The 24,262-nt window shown below is 54.3% G+C and overlaps 2 protein-coding genes and 1 long non-coding RNA gene across 5 annotated transcripts in view; 2 read left to right on the forward strand and 1 right to left on the reverse strand.

The window, feature by feature from the left end:
* Positions 1–15,289, forward strand: part of INTS3 (integrator complex subunit 3) — a 39,271-nt gene extending 23,982 nt beyond the window's left edge. Inside the window, exons 10-30 of the mRNA XM_060030228.1 lie at positions 1,170–1,361; positions 2,326–2,413; positions 2,918–2,997; positions 3,457–3,548; positions 3,893–3,999; positions 4,823–4,942; positions 5,320–5,449; positions 5,913–5,967; positions 6,196–6,299; positions 6,829–6,873; positions 7,093–7,212; positions 8,799–8,952; positions 10,059–10,127; positions 10,995–11,070; positions 11,510–11,623; positions 12,011–12,059; positions 13,138–13,305; positions 13,655–13,755; positions 13,876–13,948; positions 14,153–14,309; positions 14,426–15,289. Coding sequence (XP_059886211.1) covers positions 1,170–1,361; positions 2,326–2,413; positions 2,918–2,997; positions 3,457–3,548; positions 3,893–3,999; positions 4,823–4,942; positions 5,320–5,449; positions 5,913–5,967; positions 6,196–6,299; positions 6,829–6,873; positions 7,093–7,212; positions 8,799–8,952; positions 10,059–10,127; positions 10,995–11,070; positions 11,510–11,623; positions 12,011–12,059; positions 13,138–13,305; positions 13,655–13,755; positions 13,876–13,948; positions 14,153–14,309; positions 14,426–14,503 — 2,172 coding nt within the window. The 3' untranslated portion in view covers positions 14,504–15,289. The remainder of the gene's footprint in view (positions 1–1,169; positions 1,362–2,325; positions 2,414–2,917; positions 2,998–3,456; positions 3,549–3,892; positions 4,000–4,822; positions 4,943–5,319; positions 5,450–5,912; positions 5,968–6,195; positions 6,300–6,828; positions 6,874–7,092; positions 7,213–8,798; positions 8,953–10,058; positions 10,128–10,994; positions 11,071–11,509; positions 11,624–12,010; positions 12,060–13,137; positions 13,306–13,654; positions 13,756–13,875; positions 13,949–14,152; positions 14,310–14,425) is intronic.
* On the reverse strand, positions 6,885–18,853 carry LOC132437067 (uncharacterized). Of its 3 annotated transcripts, XR_009521952.1 has the most exons (6): positions 18,498–18,853; positions 18,109–18,166; positions 16,014–16,237; positions 12,895–12,968; positions 12,589–12,653; positions 6,885–8,261 (listed from the first exon to the last, which is right to left on the reverse strand). It is a non-coding gene; the product is annotated as an uncharacterized lncRNA (long non-coding RNA). The 3 variants fall into 3 exon arrangements; XR_009521955.1 differs by lacking the exon at positions 18,109–18,166; XR_009521954.1 differs by lacking the exons at positions 16,014–16,237; positions 18,109–18,166.
* SLC27A3 (solute carrier family 27 member 3) lies at positions 16,571–21,330 on the forward strand. The gene is made up of 10 exons (XM_060030240.1): positions 16,571–17,355; positions 17,702–17,911; positions 18,247–18,405; positions 18,971–19,095; positions 19,371–19,565; positions 19,672–19,762; positions 19,872–20,070; positions 20,319–20,416; positions 20,542–20,672; positions 20,993–21,330. Exons 1-10 carry the CDS (start codon positions 16,707–16,709, stop codon positions 21,167–21,169), a joined length of 2,034 nt encoding a protein of 677 aa, XP_059886223.1. The 5' UTR covers positions 16,571–16,706; the 3' UTR covers positions 21,170–21,330.
* Positions 21,331–24,262: the final 2,932 nt, after the last annotated feature.

Here is a 24,262-nt window from a genome sequence, read left to right on the forward strand (position 1 = left end):
ACTTGTATACAAATGATGTAATTTACAAGTGTGAAATGTGCTATGAAAGGGTAGAGTGAGAGGCTCATTCTGGGAAATTAAACTCACGGTTCCTCTGGGTGAACCATGACCTCTCAGGAAGAGAGCTACGGCCTTTTGGTTTCCAAACATGGCTGAATTATGGCAGCATTGCTTGAGGAGCATGTTAAAAATACATCTTCCTGGGCTTCCCTGGTGGCGCAGTGGTTGAGAGTCTGCCTGCCGATGCAGGGGACACGGGTTCGTGCCCCGGTCCGGGAAGATCCCACATGCTGCGGAGCGGCTGGGCCCGTGAGCCATGGCCGCTGAGCCTGCGCGTCCGGAGCCTGTGCTCCGCAACGGGAGAGGCCACAGCATTGAGAGGCCCGTGTACTGCAAAAAAAAAAAAAAAAATACACCTTCCTGGGTCTTACTCTCCCAGAGAATCTACTTGTGGAATCTGTATTTGTAACAGACTTTCCAGGCAGCAATCCCTCTGCAGCCAGTCTGGTGTTAGGGAACCACTGCTCTAGCCAACTTACGGTTTCCCAAGTCATACAGGAGAACTGTCTAGATCTGGGCTGTCGCATGTGGTAGCCACTAGCCACGTGTTGCAATTTAAATTAGTTAAATATAATTTAAAATTCAATACCTCAGTTGGAGTAGCTACATTTTAAGCGCTCAATAGCCACCATCTAGAAAGTTGTATTGCAGAAAGTTCTATTGGACGGTGTTGGTTTAGTGTTTTTTTGCTTTTTTTTTTAACCTTTCTGCTCTCTATTTTGGTTGAATTGGGAATAGAAGAGGAAATCTAGATCTTTCCCCTTAGGGTTGCTATTTGTATCCACTTAGAGTCTGTTTAGGGGAAGGACTTGATGCAAGGTTTGGAGAGTCTGTATGCTTTGGATAATGATCCTGTTAGGTCATTCAGCCTCAGGAAGCTTTCAGTCAGTGCTGCGGAGACAACATTTTTTTTTTTAAATCAAGGAAGATTTAAATCAGGATGTCTTCCCAAAGGCAGGGAGACTTGAGAGACAATACGAATTAATGAATAAGTTGTGGGAAGAAATTGAGGTCTAGGTCAAGCCTAGAGTTGAATGGTGCTCATTTCCCTCTGTCCAGAGACCCCACCCTCCCTTCCCAGCTTTCTTTCTAACGTCCTCTTGCCCCAGGTGCGGTTTGGTCAACAAAAGCGATACCAGGATTGGTTCCAGCGCCAGTACCTGTCAACCCCAGACAGTCAGTCTCTGCGCTGTGACCTCATTCGCTACATCTGTGGGGTTGTCCACCCTTCTAATGAAGTGCTGAGTTCAGATATCTTGCCCCGGTGGGCCATCATTGGCTGGCTTCTGACTACATGCACGGTGAGGGGCTGGGCATGGGGTGGAGGCTGCTGGGTGGTGAAGGGCCCCTCTTTCCCTTGTGTCTCACACTTCCATGCTTCTTCCTGACCCTCTGGGCCACCCGACCGCTAAGGACCCTTCTTTCGCTCTCTTCTTCCTGAGTGTCTCAGCCTTTGCCCCGCCTCCCTTAGTGTCTCTAGAAGCTTACTTACACTTTTTATTTCCCATGTGGGTTTAGGGTTGAACAGGTTCGTCTATACCTTTACTGCCAATCTCCAAGCCTGGGTTTCGGAGGCATCCCTGTCTTTCCTATCAGCTTCCAGAAACCACATGTGATTATTCCTCTGAATTGTTCCTGACTCAGATTCAGGTCTTGTGTTCCTTAGACCCTCACTTCCATGCCTTTTGGCATCAGCTCTGGATACTTCCCTTCTCCAAACATAGTGAATCCGCAGTGGAGCCATTTCCTTCCCAGCGTTTCCTCCCTGTGCCCGGGGTGGGAAACTTGTTCTCTGGCATCTAGCTGCCCTCTGACCTCTTCTGACAGAGTTCCCCCTCCCCCGTCTGACTGGGTCCTTGGAATGTGCTGATTCAGATATAACAACAAGCTATGCCTAAGGGTCTTTCCTTCAGGAATGTGCCTGGGGAGCTCAGCACAGGCAGCTGCGGGGCTAGTCTGAGTGTCTCAGCTCAGGGGTGATCAGGGGACTGCCCCACTAGGCCCAGCTGTTCTCCCTGTGGGATCAAGGATGTGTTCTACTGAATGCGTGAGAACCCAGGCCATTGGTTGGTGAGACCACAGGGTACTCGCACTCATATACAGATTTGGGTGCCTTCAACCCTGCGGGGGGTTCTACCCTGTCTCACTAGAAACTGTATTTCATGGATGGAGCAGTCATGTGGGCCCTGGAATCTGCCTTGAGCTTCTGAAGGAAAGGGAGCTGGTTGATGAAACTAGCCCTCTTTTTTCTTCTTTTTTTTCCAGTCAAACGTCGCTGCCTCTAATGCCAAGCTGGCTTTGTTTTACGACTGGCTGTTCTTTAGCCCAGACAAGGATAGCATTATGAACATAGGTATGTGACCAAGACCAGGCAGCAGCACTCCCCATCCCCCAAGCCCTGCTGCCTTGTCTCAGTGATAGCGGCCATAAATCTGAGGGCAGCGTGGTGTGGAGGCAGCTTATCTGGGAGCAGTTCCGTTGTTCCTCATCACTGCTCCCTTGACCTAAAAGGAAAATTGCTTTGATGAGGCTAAGCGATCATTCCACCCCCTTCGCCCCATAGCCTTAGGCTTGGGCTTGAGTGGGGAGGGCCCAGGCAGAGGAAGAGGCTGTGCTAGCTCCTGCTTCTCTTCTCCTACTACCTCCCTCCTCCAAGCTGAATGCTGGGGACAAGAAGGGAGACGAGGGCTATGAGCTGTTTTGGGGGTTGTCTGCTTTGGGTCTGCTCAGCAGGACGAGGGGGGCGGGGATAGACATAGCTTTCTCTGGAGCCATTCATACATATTGATACCTCATTTTATGGAGGTGGAAATAGACTGTCTGATGTGGGGGGACCCTTTAATTCCACATTCTCCAGAGCCAGCCATCCTGGTCATGCATCACTCTATGAAGCCCCACCCAGCCATCACTGCCACACTCCTGGACTTCATGTGCCGTGTAAGTGCCATAGGCCTTTTTTCCTCCCCATGCTGCCTGAGCAGAGTTAAGTGTGTGTCCCTTCTAACCTTGTAGGTCAGTGCATAGGTCTTCCCAGTGCCCCTTGACTGTGGGAGCAGAAGTGGGTCATGGCCATGGGTCCTATCTCCCAAGTTAGTGAATGCTTCTTTTCCTCATTCCCACTGTCTCCAGTTGAATCTTTCCATGTCTCCACTGGGTTTCTCAGCTTCAAGGATGATGACTCAAGGTAAAATCTGGTCTCCTTGAGGAGCAGCTAGGTTGAGTAAGAGTTTCCCATTTTAGCAGCACAGGACAATCAGGAACATTCCAGTCCTTTCTGCAGCCATACTTCCCAGTGTCTCCTGATTAAAACCAAAGCAGCTTTTTAGATCTAGTTCAGCAGAACACTCTGGATGGAAAGTCCTGTGCTCATTCGCTCCTCCTCTTCTTCCCTTCCAGATCATTCCCAACTTCTATCCACCATTGGAGGGCCATGTGCGGCAGGGTGTCTTTTCCTCACTCAATCACATTGTGGAGAAACGGGTCCTGGCGTAAGGACTTTATGTGTCTGTGGGGCAGGGAAATGGGTTGTTGTCTCATTTTTCACTAGGTCGGGCACATCCAGATACTGCTGTACCACTGCTGACCCTTTCCCTCAAGAGGTATAAAAAGTACTGGCTCCACCGCAGACTGCTAGGCATATGTCCTCTTGACTCTTAGAGGAATTTCTCTCTTGCAGAGGGCACCAAATGCCTTCCCTGTGCCCTGGTGACCCTTCCTAAGGATCTGAGTATGGCCCAATTGTCCCAGTTGGGCTTAAACCTATTTGCTTAACTCCATGTTGCGTTAGAAGTGAGGCGCTCTGATATTGACCTTCATTCATGTTCCCCATTAGGCATTTGGCTCCCCTATTTGACAACCCTAAATTGGATAAGGAGCTGCGGGCCATGCTGAGGGAGAAGTTTCCTGAGTTCTGCAGTTCTCCCAGCCCACCTGTGGAAGGTACAGACCCATCCATTCCATCACCTGTTTCAAAAGAGGGATGGAGACATCCAGGGTGCTCAGACTAGAGCCCTTGTTTAGGATGTCATCCCTGTGTAGTGCTCTACCGTGTGACACTGTCCCATTCAATTTTTCTTTCCCTGGTTTTTTCTTTTATTCATTTTTGTGTCATCTTCCTTGGTTCTCCCTCTCCATCTAATCTTATCTGCTTTTCACTAAGCTCTCTTGCTCTCTTAACTCCAATTTTTTTCTCTTACTAACCTCTCCTCAGTAGGTAGAAGGGCTTCATGGAATGTGTGTTTATCTCACTTAAGCTTTGCCCATCTCTTCTCTCTTCTCAGCCCCAGGTCCTGGCCTCTGATGAGAGGCTGTCATATTGGGTCTCAAATCTTGCTTCCAGTTCCAGACACGCACGCACACGCACACACGCACGCACGCACGCGCACACACACACACACACACACACACATACACACACACACACACACCCTTCCTTTTCTGTTTTGGGGTAAGGGCTTAAGCCAAGCAGAGCTTCCCAACTTAGTTTTAAATTAAAGAGCACTTGGGACTGTACCTGGTCTTAATCTACTCGCTGATCCTCAGCTGAGCATAGAGGAGGCAGGTTCTGTGCTGCTCTCATTCCTAGCAAAATCCCCACCAAAAGCCCTGGAGAGTTAAGGACAAGATGCCTGTCCTTCCAGAATTCATATTCCATTTAGGTCCTGAACTCCTTTTCCTCCCACTTGTCCTTTAGTCTCCCTTTCCCAGGAGCATGGGACAGAGGAGGCCATCAAATAATGCCTTGTCTTTCTTTACTCCCAAGTCAAAATTGAGGAGCCAGTTTCCATGGAGATGGACAACCACATGTCAGACAAGGATGAGAGTTGCTATGACAACGCAGAGGCAGCCTTTAGTGATGATGAGGAGGATCTCAACAGCAAAGGTGAGGCTGGCAGCAGAGGTAGTTCAGGCTTGTGTCAATCCCGAGAGGACTGGTTGGCAGGAGCAGCCTCTCTGCAGTCTCTCTGTCATCTTTGCCTCTGAGTTAGTTTTGTTAACAGAATTCCTGGATGAGACTCCAAGGTGCAGAACCCTGCACTTGGCACTGAAGCAGGAGGGTAAAAAGGAGAAGTGGTCCCTGCCCTCTCTTGCTTCCTGAGGCTAGAACACGCACACGCTCAGGGAAGTGCTTCAGGCACTCACAGCTCTGAGTGAACGGTGCACACGAGGCGCATGTCAGGAGGGCCAGACTGTTCAGGGGGCTGTCTCTGCTTCTCGTGTCTGGGCCAAGTGAATTCTTTCCTAAATCACTCTCTTCAGGAAAGAAGAGAGAGTTTCGCTTCCACCCAATCAAGGAGACAGTGGTGGAAGAGCCAGTCGATATCACCCCTTACCTTGACCAGCTGGATGAGTCCCTGAGGGACAAAGTGCTCCAGCTTCAGAAGGGGAGGTGGGTGCCCGCCCTGCTCTCAAACTCCGGAGGTCCAGCCCTGGGCTTCTACCTGGAGCTTAGTGGGGTGGCAGAGTGGTGGGTTTGGAGGGGATGTGGTGGGGGTGTGTGGAGAGGTGGTTGAAGCTGCATGGGAGATGCCTTCTGCAGTTTGGGTTGGAGGGTGTGGGCTGGGAGGGGGCAGCCATGTTCCCCAGCATCCCAGGCTCTCACTCCAAGGTTCTGAGTAGAAGAGCCTCTGAGACCTGAAGCGCAGGACTATGGGGATTTCCCGTGTCTTTGGCCTCTGCCCAGAGAGCAGCAGATTCTGCCCTGAGGCCTCCTCAGCCACAGCCTGATTCCCACAGAGCTCCTTTGTTTTCTCTGTGCACGGGAGTGTGCTTGAGCACGCTGTTCTGGGTGTGTGTCCTGCCCTCTGCTATCATTTACGTCCCTGAGATTTCCTCTCCCTTCTGCACTGCAGTGATACAGAGGCCCAGTGTGAGGTCATGCAGGAAATCGTGGACCAGGTCCTGGAGGTGAGGAGGAACCCACCCCCTAAGGGAGGAAGCAGCCCAGCCTGCCCAGCTTAAAGCCCCGCAGGCATCTGACTGCCTCCTTCCCCTACTCTAGATGGGTCCCCCTCGGATGGGGGAGGGGCCGGCTGATCCTGGAGGGAGAAGCCGATGAGTTCAGAGGCTCTGGGTAGTGGGGGCAGTGAGGCTTGGGCCTGGGTGGTGATAGTCCCTCCTTGTCTTACCACCCAGGAAGACTTTGACTCGGAGCAGCTGTCTGTCCTCGCTTCCTGCCTACAGGAGCTCTTCAAGGGCCACTTTCGAGGGGAGGTGCTGCCCGAGGAGATCACTGAGGAGTAAGGCTCATCTTTCCTGACTACTCCCCCACCCCACCCCCACCCCTCGGCCTCAGGGAGCTAGAAGGATGACCCAAGTCCTAGAGGCACCTTGCTGAGGACTTGGGAAAAATCATCTCTTCACTTGTTTTTATTCTCACACATACTGATTCATTTAAACGAGGATTTATTTTTTGCCTGCCAAACAGCGAGCGTACTGGGGCAGTGCCCTAGCACCCCTCCTGTGCGTCCTGCTCCTGCTGCTGCACCCAGCAGCCCCAGCCTTTGCTGCTTCAGGTGGGATTGGACCCTTGCCTGGAACCGCCCTGAAGGGCAAGAATCTCACTTGCAATGACAACAACTAGATTTTGGCTCAGTGTTAGGAACCTGATTTCTCTGTAAGCAAGCCTCCGGGGCAGTGGGAAGTTTAACGTTGGTTAGGAAAGGAGCAGGCTGGCATCTAGCCTCAAGCTGGTTGTCCATAATATCTGCCTGCAAGCCACCCTTCCTCCCCTCACATGGACTCTCATATATCACCCTTCTCTTGTAGGTCCCTGGAGGAATCTGTGGGGAAGCCTCTCTACCTAATATTTAGGTAAGCCTCTCTACCTCATGTTTAGGTCCAGCTGTAGGAGATGCTGCTCTGCCATCCATCCTCCCTGTCAGCACACTTAGGCTTCTGTCCTGGGGTAATGGGGCTCCCTCTCCAGGAGGAGGGGTATGCAGTGGGCACAGACAGCCATGGCCCCTGAAGTGCCATAGGAGAGTCTCCCCCAGGTAAAGCTGTCCTCTGTACTCCCATCTCCCACTCCAGGAACCTATGCCAGATGCAGGAAGACAACAGCAGCTTCTCTCTGCTTCTGGACCTTCTCTCTGAGCTGTATCAGAAGCAGCCCAAGATTGGCTACCACCTGCTTTACTACCTAAGGGCCAGGTGGGTGTGGTCCCCACGTTTAAGAAGGTGCTGGGAAGCATCCTGGAGAGCCTCTGTCCTACCATACCTGAGTCCCCGCCCCCTTTGCTGTCATCACCAGGGCCTTCTATGTGTGTGTGTTAATAACAGCTTTAACGTGTATAATTCAGTGGTTTTTAGTATATTGACAAAGATGCACAACTGTTACTACTAATTTAGAACGTTGTCATCACCGCAAGAAGAAACCCCACACCCATTAGCAGTCACTTTCCCATTCTCCCTTTCACCCAGCCCATGCAACACTGATCTGCTTTTCTGTTTCTATAGATTTACTTATTCTGGATAGTTCATATAAATGGAATCATACAGTGTTTGATTTTTCATGACTGGCTTTTTTCACCTAGCCTAACGTTTTCAAGGTTTATCCCTGTTGGTAGTGTGTATCCGTACTTCATTCCTTCTTATGGCTAAATAATCCACTGTATGGATATACCACAATTTATTTACCCATTCACTTGTTGACGGACATTTGGGTTGTTTCCACTTTTTTGTCTGTTGTGAATAGAGCTGCTGTGAACATTCATGTACAGCTTTTTGCATGGACAGATGTCTTCAATTTTCCTGAGTATATAGAATTTTTGAGTCCAATGGTAACTGTTTTTAAATTTGTGAGAAACTGCCAAACTGTTTTCCAAAGTGATGCGACCATTTTATGTTCCCACCAGCAGAGTGTGAGCGTTCTGATTTCTCCACATGCACCCCAACACTTGTTGGCTTTTGACTATAGCCAGCCTAATGGGTATGAAGGGGTATCTCATCATTGTTTTGATTTGCATTTCCCTGATGGCTAATGATGTTGAGTATCTTTTCATGCGCTTATTGGCCATTTGCATATTTTCTTTGGAAAAATTTCTGTTTGAATCTCTATTTTTTAATTGGGTATTTGTCTTTTTCTTGTGGATTTTTAAGAGTTCTTCAAACATTCTGGATACATGTCCCTTATCAGATGTATGGTTCGCAAATATTTTCTCCCATTCCGTGGGTTGTCTGTTCAGTTTCTTGATGGTATCCTTTGAAACAGAAAAGTTTTAAATGTTGATCAAGTCCACTTTATTTTTTCTTTTGTCACTTGTGCTTTACTCCTATGTGTTTTTCTAAGAGTTGTGTAGTTTCAGTTCTTACATTTAGGCCTGTGACCCATTTTGAGTTAAGTTTTTTGTATATCGTGTGAGGTAGGAGTCTCGGGGTCTCTATGTGTTATTGCCCTCATTGCTTACAGCCCAAAGAGCAGGAGAGAAAGCTTTCTCTAACCTGACCTGAGCCCTCTCTCTCTCTTGTTCTTTACTGTCACCAGATAGTAGCTTCTTCACTAATTGTGGTTTGAGCCCTGTCTGGAACACTGGGGAAAGATGGGGAGAAAGAAGAGTGTCTCCTAATTCCCATAAGTCACCAAGTCCTTGGGGGGGAGGCAGTGGGGAGGCCATGAGAGAGATTAGCCCAGGGCATCTTGGGCAGCAAAGGGATTCTAGAGTGAGGGTCTACTTAGGAGATGTTTGAGACTGTGGGCTGGGGTCAGGCTGCTGGTTGAGGCCCAACTGGTCTTGCAGCAAAGCCGCCGCAGGGAAGATGAACCTGTACGAGTCATTTGCCCAGGCCACCCAGCTGGGCGACCTGCACACCTGCTTAATGATGGACATGAAGGCCTGCCAGGAGGACGACGTGCGACTGCTGTGCCACCTCACACCCTCCATCTACACAGAGGTCAGCACCTCTATCTGTATCCACGGGGATGGGGCAGCAGTGCCGGCGGGCTCACGGGAGACTGCATTATCTCATGGCACACGACCCTGACCCTCCTCTCCCCATCCCTGCTGGCCTCGGTAGGCCCTTTGCTCCCACACCACAGCCGTCCCCTCCTTCTACCTCTCTTTATCAACTAGAAAAATCTCTAAAACCCCCAGAATTCTTGTTGTGTGAGTTGGGGTCTGGGCCTATACACTTGTCTCCTGTGCTTTGGCCCCATCCTCTGGACCCAGGACAGGGCCCCCGACCAGATCCGTGTTCACGTATCCAAAGCCCTCTTGCCGTCTGATGGCTCACCCTCCAATCTCTCTAATGGTTCTCAAAGACCGGGGCCTCTGTAGTGGAGACTCACCTTTAATTTCCCTGGTTCACTAAGAGTCTCCTCTAGGAACTGGGACATAGGAGGAGGTATCAGCTCTTCCTCCTCTTGATGAAAGTTACCAGGAACAGGGAAATCAGGGCATAACAGGAGGAAGAGTGATGTCAGCCAAAAACTGGAGGGAGGAGGGATGCAGATGCCCAGCTCCCTCCCTGGTGAACTGGCCTCTCCAGAAGGGACCCTGCCTACCCCATACCCTGCACACTCCCCAAATATATACACTCTCTACACCTTCTCGTCTTTGGCAAGAGTTAGTATAGACTGGATTTCTTTGCTGCCAGAGATGCAAATGCTAATTCTGTCACCACTCCACAGAGAGCTAACTAACCACCATGTCCAGTCCCTTTCAGCTCTAGCTTTGTCTCTAGATGGCTCCTCATTCCTTTCCTTACACATGGCACGTACACACACACACACACACACACACACACACACACACACACACACACACACACACACACACACACACTGTGTGCACACACAGATTTAAAAACTTGGGTTCTTTAAGGATTAAATTCCCAGCTTCATAACTCTTGGATCTTTGTTTAGGGATTTATATTAGGACCCCATGTCTGGCTAGCCCAGCATCCCCTGAGCATGTGGTAGGGAGAGGCGATGAATTATGAGGTGAAAGCTGAGGCGTGCATTTTGGACTTATGCCCTACTTTCCCTCTTTTTCCTCCAGTTTCCAGATGAGACCTTGCGGAGTGGGGAGCTGCTGAACATGATTGTGGCTGTTATTGACTCAGCACAGGTGAACATAGAGCTGTCAACCCGAGAGGCCTGGGGAAACGGGGTTCTGCCTCCCCCTCAGCCTGCAGACAGGGAGCCTGTGTTCTCAGGCACCCTGCTCCTGGCTGCAGCTCTGTGCACCTTAGGCCCTGGGGGCTGGGAAGGAAAGCGGAGCCCCTGGGAGGCGAGCGGGGGCCATGCCAGTCCTGCTTGGAGTTCCCCTTATTGTCCACATTTTGGGGGCACTCCCGTTCTTCCGGGAAGCCGAGGGGATTGTGTTTTTAAGCTCTCAGTCTGTCTTCCCCTTGGCTCAGAATGAAAATGGTTAGACCATCTCTATTTGACCTTTCTATCATGCATAGGTCCCTACGAGGCTGTAGCTTGGCCTGTGTCCCTTCTCAGGCCTCAGCTGGGGTCCCGTTTCTGCTCCTTCTCTCTGCTCATTTGCCCCATTCATAGATGGGGAAGCGTAGCACTCAAGAGCCCTTCCTCCTTTGCTTTTTTCCTACCCGCACCTGTAATCCCGCCCCCCACGGCCCTTCCCTCAGCACAGGCTGGGATGGCTCAGAGGCCCAGACTACATCCAAGTAGAGAAGCTGCCTGTTCTCCCTCCGCCATCAGGACACAAGGGGTAGTTTTTCTTAACTATTTTTGCTCCGAATAGGCCTGTGTTTACCACTGAAGCCAGTTGCTCCTTTGCCAGTCCCCTTCATCCTTCAAAGCCCCTGGCATCCGTCATGTGCCATTTCCTCCCCATTCCTTTAAGACTAGGTTTTCACTTCCTCTGGTTTTTTCCCTGAATGAGCCCTCCTGCTTCTGCTTCCATACTAGCTTCCTGGCCTCTTTTAGAACCAAATGGGTTCTGCCTTCTTCCTCTTCTCCCCCTTAGCTCCAGGAGCTGGTCTGCCATGTGATGATGGGGAACCTGGTCATGTTTCGAAAAGACTCAGTCCTCAATATACTCAGTAAGTGAGCAAAGCCCTGAGGTGCCCAGGGAGAAGAGAGAGGGGTGGCAGCCCTGTGTATTTTCTAGTAACAGGAAAGCTGGTTCCGGGGCCGAGAATGAGATAGAATGTCATTCCACCCTGCCGTGTGGCCTCAGGCAATGTCTGTCTGGATCTGTTTTTTGCTCTGTGAAAGTCCCTTGGTCCTCCAGCCTCAAGGCTGATGGGACTACAGAAGCTGTATGAGAAGGCTTTGGAACTATGCTTTGTGTGAAAGGGAAAGTTTCTGTAGTCTTAGGATCACTGTCTCCACCCCTATACCATCCCTGCCAGGGGTGCTGATAGTGGATTAGCCCTGTCTGTGTGTGTGTGTATGTGAGAGAGAGAGAGAGAGAGAAAGAGAGAGAGAGAGAGGGAGATTGAGAATATGAATGAGGTTATCTCTTCTCTGTCTCCTCAGTCCAGAGCCTGGACTGGGAAACCTTTGAGCAGTACTGTGCCTGGCAGCTCTTCCTGGCCCACAACATCCCCCTGGAGACCATAATCCCCATCCTGCAGCACCTCAAGTACAAAGGTGAGTCGGGTTGTGGGTGTGGAACACGGCAGGGAGAGGGCACTCCCAGTCCAGCTGCTGCAAGGCTTAGGCCTCTGAGCTCCTTTCTAGATGAGCCCAGATCCGCCGTCCCCCTTCCCGCCGAAGTGCCAAGTGCGAAAAGGCAGGCTCCCGGTCAGTCGCTTCTGCCCTTTAGGTGTATCCTGCAGGCCTTCTCTGAGCCAGGTGCTAGACTGGGGCTCAGGGGGCTCGGGATTTTGGAGGAGTGGGTTAGGGGCCTGCTCTTCCTGGTTTCTTGCTGATTATCTTTGCTCTTTGCAGTGGCTGTTGGTTGGGGGATGGGAGAGGTGCCAGGATTTCTTCCTGGAATTTTGCATTCCTCTGAACAGCCTCTCCCCTCCCCCACAGAGCACCCAGAGGCCCTGTCCTGCCTACTGCTTCAGCTCCGAAGAGAGAAGTGAGTTCCACCCTCGGGGGCTCTTTAGTCCTCAATCTCAACATACCAAGAGATGCTGCCGTATAAAGGGCTCCTGTCCTGCTCCTCTGGCCGTGTTTTTTCCTATTGTTGACATCTGCTTATTCTACCCTTCCCCCAAAGTGATTTACAAATAAGCAGCTCCCTTGGGATCTGGGCTTCCTCTCGACTTTACCCCCCTGCCCACCAGGAGCTGCCCTCAGAGGTGGGGGCCGGACATCCCCGTTTCCTGCTGCCACAGCAGTTCTAATCCCCGGTGGCTCCTGCTCCCCTCCCCCGTGCTCCTGAGGCCACCACGCGGCTAATCCAAGAGGAGGAAGGGTCAGAGTAGGGGGGTCAGACACCATCCCCTCGCTCAACCTGCGGAAAGCAGGGCCAGCTGGACCCCCGTGCTCCCTGCCAGGGGTGGGGCAGAGAGGGCGAGAAGGCAGAGGCCCCTCCCTCCATCACAGGCACTTTTCCAGAAGCCCCAGATAAATGGGGCCACAGCTGTATATCTTTTCCTTCCTACCTTCTTGCCTTCCTTCCACCTTTTCTCTTCTCTTGGCTGGGAGAGTAGACACGGTCCAGCGCTTCCTAAAGGAGGCGGGAAGGTTGGAGGGCTGCGTGGGGGCTATGGCTTCCCGCCACCTCCCCTGTACCTTCCTCGGGCTAGACACCAGGGTGGCCCACCCACCCAGTGGGGCAGGGGTTGGGGAGCACGCACACACCACACACTTGTCCTCCTACCTGCCTGGCCCACTTCCTGACTGTCCTGGGCAAAGTGCGGGAGACTTAGTGGGCCTCCCTGCCGACACATGCACGCGCACACACGCACCTTCTACTGTCACAGAAGCTGAAGAGTCTCACTTCTTGTCTCCTGGCTTCCGCAGAGGATGAAACCAGGCATTCCTTGGCCCAAAGAGAAGGAGGAGAGGGATGTGAGAGTAGGAAGCTGCCGCAAGTTGGGGGTGGTGCAGGGATGGGGAGGCCGAGGTCTGGGGAAAAAGCCAGTGGGAGAGCTCCAGGGGCTCCTGTGGCCAGCTGTGTGAACAGGGCGCCCCGCTCCCCTCGCCCCCAGGCCCAGCGAGGAGATGGTGAAGATGGTGCTGAGCCGGCCCTGCCACCCCGACGACCAGTTCACCACCAGTATCCTGAGGCACTGGTGCATGAAGCACGACGAGCTGCTGGCTGAGCACATCAAGTCCCTGCTCATCAAGAACAACAGCCTTCCGCGCAAGAGGCAGAGGTGGGACCCTCCATGCCAGGGCTGCCCGCTGTCCACAGGCCGGCACCACAGGCCGGCACCAGGGCCGTGCAGTTCGGTCCCTGCCTGGCTTGTGGGCGACATCTAGTGGTGTGAAGCTACCTGGCGTGCAGGACCACTGTGGCCCCTTCCCCTCCTTTCCTAGTGCCCTGTCTTTGGTCCCTGTTCCAGGCACACCTCCCTTACCCTGCCGGGCCCTCCCAGCCCTCCTATCCCCTTCTCCATATAGGCTGCCTCTGCCTTAAGGAGGGACCTCAGTGGGGGAGGGTGTCTCATTCTCCTGGAGCCGTCACCCCAAGCTCAGACTCTGGCTCTTGTGACCTCCCTGCAGCCTGAGGAGTTCCAGCAGCAAGCTGGCCCAGCTGACTCTGGAGCAGATCCTAGAGCACTTGGACAACCTGCGTCTCAACCTGACCAACACCAAGCAGAACTGTATGCTTTCTGCCCTCTCCGAGCGCATGGCACTGCCCTGGCTCACACCATCCGTGGATCCGGGTGGGGCAGCTCTCAGACACCTCACTGTTCCTCCCTCCCTGTTTTCCCTCCCTCTAGTTTTCAGCCAGACCCCAATTCTGCAGGCTCTGCAGCACGTCCAGGCGAGCTGTGACGAAGCCCACAAGATGAAGTGAGGCTCCTTGCACTTTGGGCCTTGGGAAGTAGTGGGAGAAGGCCTGGGTGAGGGTGGCCTGCTGGGGACACAAACTTAGTGACCAGCAAGACCATGGAGTTGAGAACAAATGGAGACCCTGGCATGGGGTCAGAGAAAAGGATGGGAGGATGGCCATGGGGCCAGGACCCCCACCCTCTGAGAGCCTGTTCTCTCCCTTAGGTTCAGCGATCTCTTCTCCCTGGCCGAGGAATACGAGGACTCTTCCACCAAGCCACCCAAGAGCCGGCGAAAAGCAGCTCTGTCCAGCCCCCGAAGTCGAAAGAATGCCACACAGCCCCCCAATGCTGAGGAAGAGTCAGGCTCCAGCAGTGCCTCGGTGAGACCCCTGGCCGTGCAAGCCATGCACAGGAGGAAAAGGAGAGTTGGGGTGCAGGTAGAGTTGGGGCCAGCCGCTGCCCAGGCTAGTGATTCCCTCCCCTCCATCTCTTCCAGGAGGAAGAAGACACAAAACCAAAGCCCACCAAGCGGAAACGGAAGGGGTCCTCTGCAGTGGGGTCTGACAGTGACTGAGGCCCTGTGTTCCCCATTCCACCCCCAGTTGGACTGCCCTCCCCTCCTTGGTGAATCAGAGGTTAATAGGGGCTGGGGAGATCGTAGGGGCAACACCCTGTCCCCATCCCAGAGCTCACCCTGGGAGAAGGACGAGCTGCCTCCTTCAGCGCAGCCTGAGAAGCTGCCATGCAGCCCCCCAGTCCCTCCTCTCTCCTCTCTGGGGCCTCCAGCCGCATCACACTGCTGCTCCCACTGATACTGGGGTTCCCACTGAAACCAGAGGCTGTACAAAACCTGGACTGTGGTGGAAGTCTTCAGCCTCCTGCCCCCTCCCCCAGCTTCCCCCAAAAGTGTTTCAGTAGAGAAGAGAAATGGCAGAGGGGCAGCTGGCCAGAGAGGCTAGGATGAGAGTGAAAACTGTGTGGGTGCCCCTTCCAGCTTCCCCCTTCAGGTCTTGATTTGCTCTGAACAGGCATTATATAGCTGCCCTCCATACGCCAGTATGAAGTGGGCATTTAATCTGTGACATGGTCAAGTCGCCTTTTCCTCTCCATGGGCCAGATGCCACAAGTGTTTGGGAAGGAACCTGAGAGGGAGGCCACAGCCCCACCTGGAGGCTTGTGCTGGCCTGAAGCTGGCACCTCAAGTTGGGCCAGAGCCCAGGGAGTCCCAGAGACATGTTCCACAGAACTGTCAAATGGTCACATTTCCTTGGTTCTGTCTTTATTTTCTTTCTTTTTTTTGGCAGAGATAATCGCATTTTAAAAGTTGTTTTTAAATGACAATAAAACAAGCCAGAACCTCTTTTGTGCCGGAGTTGCTGCCCCCACTTACCCTGTGCCCGTACAGGTGGTCTTGATTTAATGGGCACCCCCCCTTCACAGCTTCCCCTTCTCTCTTCCTGCCCACCTCCTTCTATGTCTGGAGCAGAAGGCTTGGCTTTACTGCCCCAACCTTTTTGCTTCTCTGCCCCCATCCTGGCTGCCACTGGCTGTGCAGGCCAGGCGCTGACCTGGCCAGGCAGAAACTGATGCTGGCACCACCTCCCAAAAGGCTGTTTGTCTTTACCCATCTCTCAAGAAACCAGAGGCTTCCAAAAGCCGGTATTTGTCATACTCTGTGCTTACCAACTACTGGAGGATTAAATGTTTGGGGGTGAGGGAGAGAGTTCAGATACCTGGGAAAAAGAACTCTCTTCCACAGTCTGGCCACTTGCCCATCCATGTGTACCAGCAGAAAAGAGCTCCTTGGCTATGCTTTTGTTCCCCTGCTGTCCTGGGAGGTTGTGAGGGGCAGGCTGAGGAGAGAGGAGTGAAGTTGGGCCGACTGCAGACAGCTCCTCCTGTTCAGCCTGCAAATTTGTCTTTTACAGAATCCAGGTTCTCCCTTCCCTCAAAGCTGCTACTCCTTCCTTTGAACGTTTCAACTCCCGGAGGCCTTTTTTCCTTCCTCGCTCGTTCCCCAGTTTTCTCTGCCGCAATTAAAACTAGGATGGAAAGCATTAGCTGGCTGGCCCCAGTTATTGTACCTTTGCCCAAGGGGAGGGGCTTCCGCCGTGGCCCCTCCAGAAATCTGGCTGTCTGGGCCTCCACCTTTCCCCTACTTCACTCTCGGCTCCCACCCCGCTGGGGTTGCTGCTGCTCCTGGCGGCTGGAGGGAGGGCATAGCTCCGGCTTTCGTGCGGGGACTTCGAGCACCATGTGGGCAAGGGGCCGAGTTCTTCAGTCTCTTTGGGAGAGCAGTGCCACCCTCCTGTCACGGGTGAAAACGGGAAGAAAGGGAAAGATGGACTTGGATCCTAGTGCCCTGGCTCTCTGGCCGGGGGTCCAAAGTCCAGCCAGATGTCTAGACCTCCCTTGAGGAGAAAACCTAAAACGGCCCCGATCCTGGGATTAACAGAAGGCGTGAGCACCGCCCAGGACCTGGTAGGGTGCGGGCTGCGAGTCGTCCGGGAGGGAGCGCGCCTAGGGCGGAGCGTAGCTGTGGGGAGGGCCGGGCGTGCGGGGCCGCCCCCCACTAGTACTCCTCCCGGGCCTCTGCTCTCCGCCCGTGGGGAGGGAGGTGGGGGGCTGGGTGGGAAGAGGCGAGTGCCAGCGCGCGCGCTCCCGGGAAGGAGCGGTCTAAGCACTAGAACCAGCGGCCCCAGGTTTTCAGAAGGGAGTATCTGGGCAGTCTGCGAGCGGCTGGGGCCAGACGGGGCCGAGTCGAGGAAGCGGGCACGATGGCCGCCCTCCTGCTGCTACCCCTGCTGCTGCTGCCGCTGCTGCTGCTGAAGCTGCGCCTATGGCCGCAGTTGCGCTGGCTCGCGGCAGACTTGGCCTTCTCTGTGCGCGCCCTACGCTGCAAACGGGCCCTTCGAGCGCGCGCCCTGGCCGCGGCTGCCGCAGACCCGGAAGGTCCAGAGGGGGGCTGCAGCCTGGCCTGGCGCCTCGCGCAGCTGGCCCGGCAGCGCCCCGCGCACACCTTTCTCATTCACGGCGCGCAACGCTTTAGCTACGCGGAGGCCGAGCGCCAGAGCAACCGGGCTGCGCGCGCCTTCTTGCGCGCGCGAGGCTGGGACGGGGGGCCCGGCGGCGGCGACAGCGGCGCGGGGGGCGCCGGGGAAGGCGAGCGGGCGGTGCACGGCGTACGAGACTCGGCGGCCGGAAGCGGAGCTGCGCGGCCCGTGCGGGAAGGGGATGGCGCGGCCCCTCTGGCACCTGGGGCCATCGTGGCGCTGCTGCTCCCCGCCTGCCCAGAGTTCCTGTGGCTCTGGTTCGGGCTGGCCAAGGCCGGCCTGCGTGTGGCCTTTGTGCCCACCGCTCTGCGCCGGGGTCCCCTACTGCACTGTCTCCGCAGCTGCGGCGCTCGCGCGCTCGTGCTGGCGCCAGGTAAGGCTGGAGCGCTCGACCGACGGGGGCGGGGCCAGCCACAGAAAGGGGCGTGTCGGAGGGGCGCAAAGAAGGAGTGGGCTGGGAAGGAGGCCAGGGGTTCGGAAAGGGTGAGGAGACGGGTCTCTGGGTTCGCGAAGGGATAAAGCTGGGTCACTGGTTTCCCAAGGATTTCCGAAGACTTGGGCTCCAGGTCCCAGACCCATGATGGCGCGTCCGTACCGTACTCTTCAGCCTCACTCGGGAGCTCTGCGAGGTGGGGGTGGGGGAACAAATGGAGTAAAGTGTGGGGAAGGCTTCTGGGTAGCGGTAGAGCTGTGGAGCTATGCTTTCCCGCCCCATCCAGAGTTCCTGGAGTCCCTGGAGCCTGACCTGCCAGCCCTGAGAGCCATGGGGCTCCACCTGTGGGCTGCAGGCTCTGAAACCCATCCTGCTGGAATCACCGATTTTCTGGCTGAGGCCTCCGCTGAAGTGGATGGGCCAGTGCCCGGGTACCTGTCTGCCCCCCAGAACATAATGGACACGTGCCTGTATATCTTCACCTCTGGCACCACAGGTGAGGGCTGGACACGATATTTACCTCCAAGAAACTGAAGACAAGGAAGGCAGGGGCCTGGGAATAGGAACTGTGACCTCCTCAGCTCGTAGTCCACTTCTCCAAAGCCCCCAGAGAGGAGGCTGATCCCAGCGGCCATATTTTCTGTCTCGCCAACCCTCCCACCCCTCTTCATTTCCCCACCTCTCCGAACTTACCACATTTCTAGGACGACCTGGCCTGCCTTCTTAGTTTCAGCCTTGCCTCTGCCACTTTCTGTGGGAAACCCAACAGGGCCAAAGCGGGAGACAAGGCTTGGAGCTCAGACCCTTCCCCTGATCTCCCGCTCCCCCCAGGCCTCCCCAAGGCTGCTCGGATCAGTCATCTGAAGGTCCTGCAATGCCAAGGATTCTACCAGCTGTGCGGCGCCCACCAGGAGGATGTGATCTACCTTGCCCTCCCACTCTACCACATGTCTGGCTCCCTGTTGGGCATCGTGGGATGCTTGGGCATTGGTCAGTCTCCCCCACCCCAACCCCCCATTCAGCCCTCCGGCAGATGTTTATGCCAGCAAACATTTATTAAGTACCTACTGTGGTGTGCTCACCTGGGGATGCTTCCTCAGTCCTTCAGGGTAGAGAATCCAGAGGAAGGAGGCAGGGCCTCCTCTCCAGGAGCTCCTGGTTCAATGCAGAAGCGTCACTTGCATAGACCTACAGGCTGAGCAACTAGGGCGGCCATGCAGTTCACAGAACTCCAGGCGCCAGGGGAGGGGAGGGCCGTGACTGTCAGCCCAGGAAGAGGCAAATGGAGAAGAGGGTTGTGGCTTGGGGGCAGGGTTCAGACGATGGACTGCTTGGGGATGGGAGGTAGGGAGAGGGCATTAACGGTGGGAAAGGATGAGGGCCAACTTGGCCTTTGGAAAGTGTGAATGTCACAGCCAGGCCTTTCCGGGGAACTACAGTACAGTGACGGCTGATGCCTGAGAAGGAGGGGGTCAGGACTCCTCACGTGACCCCCCACCCCCCAGCTCTTAACCTCACCTCCTTCCTTCCTCCTCACCCTCTCTGATTCTGGCAGGGGCCACAGTGGTGCTGAAGTCCAAGTTCTCAGCTGGTCAGTTCTGGGAGGACTGCCAGCAGCACGGGGTGACGGTGTTCCAGTACATCGGGGAATTATGCCGATACCTTGTGAACCAGCCGCCGGTGCGTGGGCACAGATCCTGGGCAGAGCCACGAAGGCAGGGAGATGGGCAGTTGGCAGGGGACACTGAAACGGTTGTCTGGGAGTTGGAGGGAGAGGAAGCAAGAAGAAAATGGAAAGGGAGGGTAAGGAGCCTGGGCTGGTAGGATTCTGGTGCTTAGGGCACCTCAAGGAGGTCACGGTGGAAGTGGTGCAAGGAGAGTGGGAGACAGGGCTGCACCTGGGGGAGCTGGCATCTTGGTGTTGAAGCTCCTGCCCCTCCCCCCACTTGTCTCAGAGCAAGGCAGAACATGGACATAAGGTCCGGCTGGTGGTGGGCAGCGGGCTGCGACCAGACACCTGGGAGCGCTTTGTGAGGCGCTTCGGGCCCCTGCAGGTGCTGGAGACGTATGGACTGACAGAGGGCAACGTGGCCACTTTCAACTACACAGGACAGCGGGGTGCTGTGGGGCGCGCCTCCTGGCTTTACAAGGTGAGTTACAGGAGGAAACTGGAGAACCTGTGGAACGTCGGGGGGCTGCTGGGGAGGGGGCTCGTGCAACTGAAATGACCCAGTGCCTGGGTCTCCCTTCCCCCAGCATGTCTTCCCCTTCTCTTTGATTCGCTATGATGTCACCACAGGGGAGCCGATTCGGAACACCCAGGGGCTCTGTGTGGCCACATCTCCAGGTTTGTGTCCAGGCGGGGTGGGTAGGGGTGGTGGAGCTGGCTGGCAGAGGAGGATTGGACTTGGAGAGTGTGGTGGGCGGCGGCCCCCTGACCCCAGTGACTCTACCAGGTGAGCCAGGGCTGCTGGTGGCCCCCGTGAACCAGCAGTCACCATTCCTGGGCTATGCTGGGGGGCCAGAGCTGGCCCGGGGAAAGCTGCTGAAGGATGTCTTCCAGCCTGGGGATGTTTTCTTCAACACTGGGGACCTGTTGGTCTGCGACGACCAAGGCTTTCTTCGCTTCCACGATCGTACTGGAGACACCTTCAGGTATCTGCCCCCAGCTCTCTGATTTCTCTCCTGGGCATCCCATCTCTGTGACCCAAACCCTCTAAACCTCCACTCCCTAATCTGCCCCAACCCAGCTTCTCACCTAAGCTCTCATCTCCAGTCTCCTAAACACGTCTTCCCCAAGACCTTCTGGCACCTCGCCCTCATCCCTGACCTCTTTCTCTCCCCACCAATCTCATTAGGCCCTGACCCCTGACTCCCAGTTTCCAATTTCTGCTCTCTGGCAGGTGGAAGGGGGAGAATGTGGCCACGACCGAGGTGGCTGAGGCCTTGGAGGCCCTGGATTTTCTTCAGGAGGTGAACGTCTACGGAGTCACTGTGCCAGGTGCCCGGCCATGGGGCGGCGGGGACCCGGCCCACCACCCTGAAGTGGTATTCCTTGGGCGCAGGGAGCATGAGGCCTCGTGGTGGTCAGCTACCACGGCTGACCCTGCCCCCCATGCCCACCAGGGCACGAAGGCAGGGCTGGGATGGCAGCCCTGGTTCTGCGTCCCCCCCACTCTTTGGACCTTGTGCAGCTCTACGTCCGTGTTTCCGAGAACCTGCCACCTTATGCCCGGCCTCGATTCCTAAGGCTTCAGGTAACCAGCCACTCCTGCCCTGACCCTTTACCTCACCCCGTATATCTGCAGCAATCAGTGGCTCCCAAACCCCACAAAGGGACCCCCACGTAATACATTCTGTGAAGAGAAAGAACAGTTCCTTCCCAGACACATGCTTCTCACCCCCTCCATCCTCCAGGCCTGGCCCCTTCTCTTCCCTGTCACCCCCTCCCCTAAACCCTGACCTCATCCCCCCCTTCCCCCAGACCTGCCCCTTAACGAAACTCAGGCGATTTCCCTGAGCCACTGGGGCAGAATACCCCTTCCTTCAGCCCCCTTTGACCCCTCCCCCTCCCCAGGAGTCACTGGCCACCACAGAGACCTTCAAGCAGCAGAAGGTTCGGATGGCAAAGGAGGGCTTTGACCCAAGCGCACTGTCCGACCCCCTCTACATTCTGGACCAGGCTGGGGGCGCCTACCTGCCCCTCACACCTGCCCGGTACAGTGCCCTCCTGGCCGGGGACCTTCGCATCTGAGAGCCTCCACACCAGTGTGCCTGAGGGAGGGACTTTGTGGGGTGGGGTTATTGCAGGTGTATCAGCCGCCGTCAGGGATCTCTTCTATACCAGGTTTGTAATCTTTATTTTGTAATAAATGTGGCCAGAGCCCATCTGGCTCTGTCTTTCTCATCTACAATATTCGCTTCCCTGTCTGTCTGTGGAACTGCTTTTCCCGCAGACATTTTCACCCGCCCGGAGCCACAGGCGCTCCTGCCCTGACCATGTGGCCTGAGCTCAGTGTCTGGACCTCAGTGTTTTTCCTCTCAGGTGACCCCGTGTGATCCTTGTCCTTGGAAAACCCCTGATGACTGATGTCTGTCTGTGCTTGTGGATATCCTGTCCCAGTTTCACTCCCTGAGTGCAGGGCCCCCACTGCTCTCTCTGGGGAGCCAGAGGACCCAAGGGATTGGTTCAAATGGCCGAAGTGGACAGAGGCACAAATGCTACCCCTGTGGACAGCCAAAACATCTCCACAGACTCACGTGTGGTTGGGGCCTGGGGAAGGGTCTCAACCGGGCAAAACAGAGGTTTGATTTTGGGTTAAAGGAACCTCCCTCTCCCCTCACTGGCTGGCTTTGATAAGGGTGCGGCCACTCAGCCCCCCACCTCAAACGTTCCCGATTTTACCCACTCTTAGTTCTATATTCCCAGAAATAGCAGCCCAGGGTGGGGCCCCTCAGGTTCTGGGGAGACTTTGACTGAGGCCCGTCTTGGAGCAGGGCTCAGAGTGCACATATGCACGTGGTGGCAGAGGGATGGGGGAATCAAAAGGGAAAAGTCCTGTCCTTGGCCCCTAAATGAGGCGTCAAAAAAGTTAGTCAGGGGCTTCCCTGGTGGCGCATTGGTTGAGAGTCTGCCTGCCGATGCAGGGGATGCGGGTTCATGCCCCGGCCCGGGAGGATCCCACATGCTGCGGAGTGGCTGGGCCCGTGAGCTATGGCCGCTGGGCCTGCGCGTCTGCAAAAAAAAAAAAGTTAATCATCAGGAGTTCCCTGGTGGTCTAGTGGTTAGGATTTGCGCTTTCACTGCTGTGGCCTGGGTTCAATCCCTGGTTGGGGAACTGAGATCCCGAAAGCTGTGTGGCCAAAAAGAAAAAGAAAAAAATTTTTTAAATAAATAAAACTATGATTCAAGATAGGTTAAAAAAAAAAAGTTAATCATCTAAAAGCTTGCAATGCTGAAACTGCTGCTTGTCTTAGAACTAAAACCCCTCCCCCTGTTTTAAGCTGTGGGTCCTCAAAAAATTCTACTACGTTCCCTTGGGTTATCTTTCCCCTTCCAACCCCTCTCCCCAACCTAAGAGGTCTGGGAACGCACCCCATCACCAATTTTGGGTCCTTATGGCTAACCCTTCTGTTCCAAAACATACACCTTGTCCCACCCTCCACCAACAAACCCAGTTCAGCGTCACCAACAGACTAGAGGCATACACAATCCCTGTTTCATTTGGTCGAAATCTGTGCTGTACAATATGGTAGCTGCCAGCTGCATGTGTCCAGTGAGCGCTTGAAATGTGGCTGGTCTGCAGCAAGATGTGCCGTGAGTGTGAAATGCACACCGGGTTTTAAAGACTTAGCATCAAAAATAAAATAAATTTCAGGGAATTCCCTGGCGGTCCAGTGGTTAGGACTTGGCACTTTCACTGCTGGGGCCCAGGTTCTCAATCCCTGGTTGGGGAACTAAGTTCCCGCAAGCCACTCAGCCAAAAAAATAAAAGAAAAAATATTTCATTCATAATTGTTTATATTGCTTACATGTTGAAATACTATTTTGGACGTATTGGGTTAAATAAAATATATTAAGATGAATATACTTTTATAAATTTGGCTACTAGAAAATGCAGAATTACATATCAGCCACGTTATATTTCTGCTGAAAAGCGCTGGCCTAAGTCCTGTCCCCACGTCTCCCTCTGCAAACACACAAATACTGAGTGTAATATGTCAGCTGTCCCTGTTTGATGCCTGCTTTTGTGCAGCTGCACTTTAGCAAGGACAGTGAGAGGAGGGGCTTCTGTTCCAATAGGCCGATCCAGGTGGCTGGGCCTGGCACGCTGCCCTCCAGAGTCGTAGCTCTTTGAACCAGCTTTGTCACAGAGGCTATATAACTAGTGCTAGAAATTGAGAGCTGCAAGAACACACAGTCTGGATCCGAAAGAATTAGGTTTTCCGTTTACCACAATTAAAAATAAAGTAAAATGCACTTTAAAAGAATTGTTTTCCTACCCCACCCAAAAAAAATCCAGTGAAATAAATAAAATGGAATTATGAGAAATTTGCCAAGATCAAATAGGTTGGTCCTCAGGTGGTGAGTTCCCTTTCTGAGGAGTCTTGTCCCTGAGACTGGACGCTGGAGTGGGAGGGTGGTGGAATCAGAGAACTGTCTCACCCCATCCTCAGACCAAGGCAATGGTCTCAGCTTTGCGTCTGTGGATTCCCCGGGCTACTTAGGCCACGTGTCCTTGACAAATACCGGGCACTGTATTTTACCAGTGTAAAAAGGCACTGACGTAGGCAAACCACGCTGTCTTTTTACAGCCCGTGGCTAAGAATAGTTTTTATATTTTTACATGGCTGAAGAAATCAAAAGAAGACTATTTCATGACATGTATGGGATTCAGACTTCAGAGTCCATGAGTAGTTCTATTGGAACAGGCCACGGGCATTCCTATACATACTGTCTATGGCTGCTTCTGTACTACAGAAACAGAGTTGAGTAGTTGTGACAGAAACCATATGGCCTGAAAAGCATAAACTATTTACCGTGTGGCCCTTGACAGACTGCCCACGCCTGTTCTAGGGCCTCATCCCTACCCCGCAGCCGGGCTGCAGTTTTCCCCGCGCGCAGGGACAGGGAGTGTCAGGAGGAGCCCCCCGGCGATGCTTGGTGACCGCTCCCTGTAGGGCTTGGCAGAAAGCTCCCAGGACGGGGTGCTGCCTGAACCGATTATGTGGGGAAAGGCAGTAACGCGCCCCTAGTCCTGCTCATTCCCGAGCGCCCACGCGCTGGCAGGCTCCAGGTGGCGGCTAAGCACACTTGCGGAAACCTAACCTGGGCCGCAAGCAGGGA

The sequence above is a fragment of the Delphinus delphis genome, chromosome 1, assembly GCF_949987515.2.
Source record: "Delphinus delphis chromosome 1, mDelDel1.2, whole genome shotgun sequence".
Classification (NCBI taxonomy): Eukaryota; Metazoa; Chordata; class Mammalia; order Artiodactyla; family Delphinidae; genus Delphinus; species Delphinus delphis.